A 6289-nucleotide genomic window follows, 5' to 3' on the forward strand; every position below is an offset into this window, starting at 1 on the left:
CAGCGGGTCCCACGCCGTGGCGCCATCCTTTGTCCTCCAAAAAACCGATAGAGAGAACAGTGAGTGGCAGAAGGATAACAACTTCATCTTCACAAACCAACACTCTCTTTCTCTCTTTCTGTGAGAGATGGCATTGGCAATGGCTCTTCGCAGGCTTTCTTCTTCAATTGAAAAGCCTCTACGCCCTCTCTTCAATGCCGGTTCCCTTTACTACAAGGTCCTCTCTCTCTCTCTCTATCTCTTCTTCTTCTCAATCATTTTTCAAACTAACCGTACGTATTCTCCGTCGTTTTATTTTCTTTTGTAGTCGTCTTTGCCTGATGAAGCTGTGTACGACAAGGAGAGACCCGGCGTTACAGTAAGATGATGATTATACTTTTGTAATTATATATATCTGTAAACTTCACTAATGGTGGACTTAAGGTTATGAAAATATTGCGGTTTTGCAGTGGCCGAAGCAATTGAACGCTCCACTTGAGGTTGTTGACCCTGAGATTTCTGATATAATTGAGCTTGAGAAAGCTAGGCAATGGAAGGTATCTATCTATATACAGTTATACATAGTTATGGTTTATTAATACAAGAAGGAAACCAAGGTTGTTGACCTTTTTGTTTATTGAATGAACTTTGAAGGGGTTGGAATTGATACCGTCAGAGAATTTCACTTCTGTGTCTGTGATGCAAGCAGTTGGGTCGGTGATGACCAACAAATACAGTGAAGGGTATCCTGGTGCAAGATATTATGGTGGAAATGAGTATGTTTGTCTCTCACTTTCTGTGTTTACTTCTCTTAATGACTCATTAGTGATTAGCGTGTTGGATTTTGTTATTGGATCTCTAAACAGTTGCACGGAATCCAATTCAATAAAAATTATGATTATTTCTTTTCCAGGTATATTGACATGGCAGAAACACTATGCCAAAAGCGTGCCCTTGAAGCATTTAGATTGGATCCTGCTAAATGGGGAGGTAAGCACACAAAAAAGTATAATAATTAATAAATAAATTCTCTGTTATTATGTTTTTGTTCTCTTTGGGTTTTACAAAATGTACTCTTTTCTCTTTTTGGTAGTTGACTACTTGTTATTATTAACATTGCTATTGTTTTTGAGCCATAATACTACATTTTTCACAGAACTCTGAACTTACTTCATAAGTTCATGCTAAAGTGGGATTTAAATTTTAAACTAAGACTCTAGTAGTTGAAGTCTGACATGGACTTCGGTGGTTAAATTTTAAAATGATCTCCCATGAGTTTTCTGGATGTTCAATTAGATTCATTAGAAGCATTGGATGTCTGTATAAAGTTTTCTCAAATGTCGTTTTTACACCCCCCCCCCCCCCTTTTAATTGCAGTGAATGTGCAGCCTCTGTCAGGATCTCCTGCAAATTTTCATGTTTACACTGCATTGCTAAAACCTCATGATAGAATCATGGCACTTGATCTTCCTCATGGTGGCCATCTTTCTCATGGATATCAGGTACTCTGAGCTTCCATCATACATTTCATGTTATAATGAAATATATATTCCTTCCATCATTCACTTCTATATGGCTTATTATTTATTAATACATAGGATTCCTTCAAAGATTAGATAAACTTTGTGGTTATTAATTATTTTCTATTTCCTTTTGTAAGATTGTGTAAATAGTTAATTGTTGGCAACTAATTGTATGACAAACTGACAATCAATTGAGACTGTTTATTTTATGTTTAATTCATGATATCAACGGCTAAACTGTGTTGCTATTGTCATAATGGCAGACTGATACCAAAAAGATATCTGCTGTGTCGATATTTTTCGAGACAATGCCATATAGATTGAATGAAAGCACAGGATACATTGACTATGACCAGGTATCATTGCAGGGGGTTCTTTCTTTTCTTTTTCCTTCTCCCTAATTATGGTTTTGATACTAGTGGCGACATTTCATAGATATATTCATGTCACCCTTCTATGTCATCTCAAGGATTTTGTGATGTGAAAATTTCGAAATGCAGATGGAGAAAATGGCTACTTTCTTTAGGCCAAAATTAATTGTTGCTGGAGCTAGTGCTTATGCACGCCTGTATGATTATGAACGTGTGCGCAAGGTAATGTGTGCATACAAAAGTACACAGCACAGGCTGAATTTGTAAATAGATTGTATGTTAGAAATTTTTTAATTTTCTCTTTGATTTGATTGATTGTATGGAAGTCCCGAGGTTAAATTCATGAAGCATGTTACAGGTTTGCGACAAACAGAAAGCTATATTATTGGCAGATATGGCACACATTAGTGGATTGGTTGCAGCTGGGGTTATCCCATCACCTTTTGATTATGCAGATGTAGTGACTACAACAACTCACAAGTCACTTCGGGGCCCACGTGGAGCTATGATATTCTTCAGAAAGGGAGTTAAAGAAATTAACAAACAAGGAAAAGAGGTAAATTCCAGAATGAAATAAATTTGACATTTTTGTTCAGTTTTGACTTCAATACTCAAATTTAAATTTCATCAATAGGCTAGTTTGTGTTGTTTTCTACTTGATGTAAATTCATAACAGTAATTCTTCTTTTAATTTGAAGGTAATGTACGACTATGAGGACAAAATCAACCAAGCTGTCTTTCCTGGACTGCAAGGTGGCCCTCACAATCACACTATTACCGGCTTAGCTGTTGCATTGAAGCAGGTAATTGGGAATATCATATGACTTTTATTTTTACCAGTGCTTCTATAGTGACAGACTGTGGTGGAAGGGATCCTTGTCACTATCTATTTTTCATCTTATTTTTGTTATCATTTACTGTGCCAATGACAATTAAATGTTTTAGTAGTAGCTTCTTTTTTTAATATCTTAGAATAATAAGGTTTATCTGTGGGGTTTGATTTTGTGACATAATTTGAGTTATATCAGTTGGATAGCGCTTGAAACTTAGGTTACCTTCTGTTATCCATAGAAACTACAAGAAATGTCAATGGGTGGGGCGAATAAGTCTTCAGTCTAGTGAGCATTAGTTTGTGCCTTTATAAGAAAATTAATAGGAAATGGTTCTCCACGTTCTTTAAATGGTCATCTTGGAATCCAAATTCTCTGTAGTCATAAACTTCTTCTTAACTTATTGAAATAATTGATATTGTGAGGATGTTAGCATGTGCTCTTCATAATTGTGTTAAGGATCATATATTTCTTTCTCTTTGTGGATACAGGCTACAACTCCAGAATATAGAACATATCAAGAGCAAGTTCTCAGCAATTGCTCAAAATTTGCACAGGTACATTTTGTCTTAATCTGCAAAGTATTTTACTTATTGCCTTGCCATGTCCAAGAGTTAACTTCTTGTACCTAACACTGAAATCTTAATATGTTGCAGGCTCTGAGTCAGAGGGGCTATGAGCTTGTTTCTGGAGGAACCGAGAATCACCTAGTTTTGGTAAATCTGAAGAACAAGGTAATGGGGAACTGCTTTGGGATTCTTATATGCTTCAACGAATCTACTCTGAACATGAACTCATCACATCTAATGCTAGTTATTTATGTTATAGTCATAAAACTAACATGAATGGACTACTTAATGTTGTGGTTTTATTCAAGAGAAACTTTGTAACCTAGGCATATGTTATGTCAGATCAATAAAAGAAAGCTATCATTTAGTTCATGCGAAAGATGCAGTAAAATTAAAGTGAGATTAATTTTATTCAAAAGAATCAAAACTTTGGTACAGGGTATTGATGGCTCCAGAGTTGAGAAGGTGTTGGAAGCAGTTCATATTGCAGCGAATAAAAACACTGTTCCTGGAGATGTGTCTGCTATGGTTCCTGGTGGCATCAGGATGGGTACAGGCCCTCAGTTGTTTGTATTGTGATTTTCATGTCTTCACTCACTTACATGATACCTCTTGGAATTCAGGAACCCCTGCTCTTACTTCGAGAGGATTTGTTGAGGAGGATTTTGTTAAGGTAGCAGAGTTTTTTGATGCAGCAGTAAATTTGGCTGTGAAGATTAAGGCAGAGAGCAAAGGTTCTTGGATCTTCGTTATGCTTCCTGAGATTGTGTTTATTTCTTTATCTGGGCACAGTTGATATAAATGTTTTTAACTTCTTGCTGTGGGCTTGTTGGGTGCTTAAATAAGCTAACGTGTTGTTGCTGTTGAATTTTTTATTTTTATTAGGCACAAAATTGAAGGATTTCTTGGCCACAATAGAGTCATCTTCTACCTTACAATCAGAGATAGCAAAGCTCCGCCATAATGTTGAGGAGTATGCAAAACAATTTCCAACCATTGGTTTTGATAAAGCAACCATGAAGTACAAGAACTAAGAAAAGAAAATTTTCCGTTAGGTATGTGTTATATACTCAATTTTCTTTCTCATTAGTTTATTCATTTTCATTTGTCCCATATTTGTTGATAAGGTCTAAGAAAAGAGTCAGTTAGACACAACTGCAAAATGGTGCACTAGAGATTTTGTTCGTGTTTCATTCAAAAAGCTTATTTTCGCTATTTTTTAATTCATAATGTCCACTGAAAGATTCAGTTTATAGGAAAAGAAAAGGCAAAGTGATACATAGAGAAATGCTTATGTTAGGAAAATTTAGAGTACGAAAGTGGTGGTACAAATGACGTGGAAATGCTTTAACCATCCATTTAACTATTTATCCATGTATTTCTAACGAAGCTAATTTGATTGGTGAGTTTTTTTTGTTACAGTTTTTGTGTAAAATTTTTGGTACCATATAGCAGTTCTCTTGTCAATAAAGTGATATTGCTTGATGCAAGACCGTAACGCTTGAATTTGACATTGCTATAGTCAAATCTTTCTAAGCTATGCCATACAAATCACAGTCTGATGTTCTCTAACGGATGTGGATTGCAATGTAACAGGTCGCCCCATGGTATTATTGGCAAGCAACAACATGATCAGTTTTCCTGAATCATGGTAGAGGATAACATATAACAAATTAGTCCGAAGCCTTTATATGTATGAATCCAGAAAACCTTAATCATTTTCTTCTTCAAATGTATATGCATGTGTAATAAAGGCTTCAAATACCAAATTTCTAAAACAGATGCTTGTTGAACCTACTCCCTTTGCTGTGATTACTATCGATCATAAAAATCATTGTATCTGCTATAAATATAAGTAGCCTCCTTCACTGCATGGAATCTCGCTGGATGCTGATATAAATTATCTTACCTCAATGATATTTATTCTTCACAGTCAGTGACCAGTTAATCCTACCCGCCTTTAGGAGCAACAAATGTTAGCCATATTAGCCTTTTCACAGGACTAACATATATAGTGTTCAAGGACTAATACGACTACATTTTGTGTTTCTCAAAGACTAGGGATGATTTCGCATTCTCAGAGATTCAACATGTCTGCCGCAAAAATTTTAGGGATGAATTTGGAAGAAAGAGAGAGTTAACAAAGTTTACATAGTAAAAAACTAAATAAAAATAAAAAATTAAAGTTAAAGCATCAATCTATAAATTTTGCCAAAATTTCATCTAATCATAAAATTTTAAATGGGGTATGAAGTTATTGTGTACATCTAAATTTTTTGGTCTCTAATATTTTAACGAGAACATAACATTTAAGCGTAGATGAAGTTAGTTATCTAAAGAATATGTTTGTGAGATTAAAGTATCAGACAATGTTAAGAATCACAAATAAAGTCTTTTCAAGCACTGCACTTCCAAAAGACCGATCACCTATTGGATTAAGAGATTTTGGCTTTCAAAAAACAGGTTCTTTAAAAGTATTTTAGTTTCTAAAAGTCAGTCATCTGTTACACCAAACCGACAATTTCTTAAATATAGCTTTGTTTTGATGTTTGCAAAAACTCAATTATTCCCCTTGTATTTTTGGTACATTTTCTTCTTTATTTCAGTTGGTAGTGAAGCTCAGCCTCTTGGTTAAGCTTCTAACAAGGAGGAAAAAGATTAGGGGAGGAATGAGAAACTTCAACAAGCTATTGATTTTACAGAAAGAGTCTTCTATTTAGGTTCCTCATCCTTGTTAAGAGAAGACTACCCTTAACGGAGAGAGTATGAAGTTAATCATCAAGTCCACTTTCAATGGCATTTATAAATCAAAAGTCAATGAAGGGAAGTTTATCCCAAAAGAGTATTGATTGTCGAATAAACTAAAAAGATGCAACTAAATGCAAAAGTTAAATATTTGGTTATTCGTGCTCTTTCCAAAAATGAATATAAAAAAAAACTATGGCTGCAAAACAACAAAGGAGATGTGGCAAGCTCTTGTTTCGTAAATGATAGAATCAGACAAATGCAAAAGACAA

At 34.9% G+C, this 6289-nt stretch overlaps 1 protein-coding gene across 1 annotated transcript; it reads left to right on the forward strand.

The window, feature by feature from the left end:
• On the forward strand, window positions 1-4941 carry LOC113858533 (serine hydroxymethyltransferase, mitochondrial). Its single transcript, XM_027491222.1, has 16 exons — window positions 1-217; window positions 308-358; window positions 450-536; window positions 634-755; window positions 893-969; window positions 1357-1481; window positions 1766-1858; window positions 2003-2095; window positions 2232-2429; window positions 2572-2676; window positions 3195-3260; window positions 3360-3437; window positions 3711-3822; window positions 3896-4006; window positions 4158-4327; window positions 4869-4941. The coding sequence occupies exons 1-15, from the start codon at window positions 128-130 to the stop codon at window positions 4304-4306; spliced, it is 1557 nt and encodes a 518-aa protein (XP_027347023.1). The 5' UTR covers window positions 1-127; the 3' UTR covers window positions 4307-4327; window positions 4869-4941.
• Window positions 4942-6289: the final 1348 nt, after the last annotated feature.

Source organism: Abrus precatorius, unplaced genomic scaffold, assembly GCF_003935025.1.
Source record: "Abrus precatorius isolate BTA unplaced genomic scaffold, Abrus_2018 Scaffold2, whole genome shotgun sequence".
Taxonomy (NCBI): Eukaryota; Viridiplantae; Streptophyta; class Magnoliopsida; order Fabales; family Fabaceae; genus Abrus; species Abrus precatorius.

Coding starts and splice junctions, on each gene's coding strand:
- LOC113858533 (XM_027491222.1), top strand. CDS start 128: ATGGCATTGGCAATGGCTCTTCGCAGGCTTTCTTCTTCAATTGAAAAG. Junction 1,482..1,765: donor ATCTTTCTCATGGATATCAG/GTACTCTGAGCT, acceptor TCATAATGGCAG/ACTGATACCAAAAAGATATC. Junction 3,261..3,359: donor ATTGCTCAAAATTTGCACAG/GTACATTTTGTC, acceptor AATATGTTGCAG/GCTCTGAGTCAGAGGGGCTA.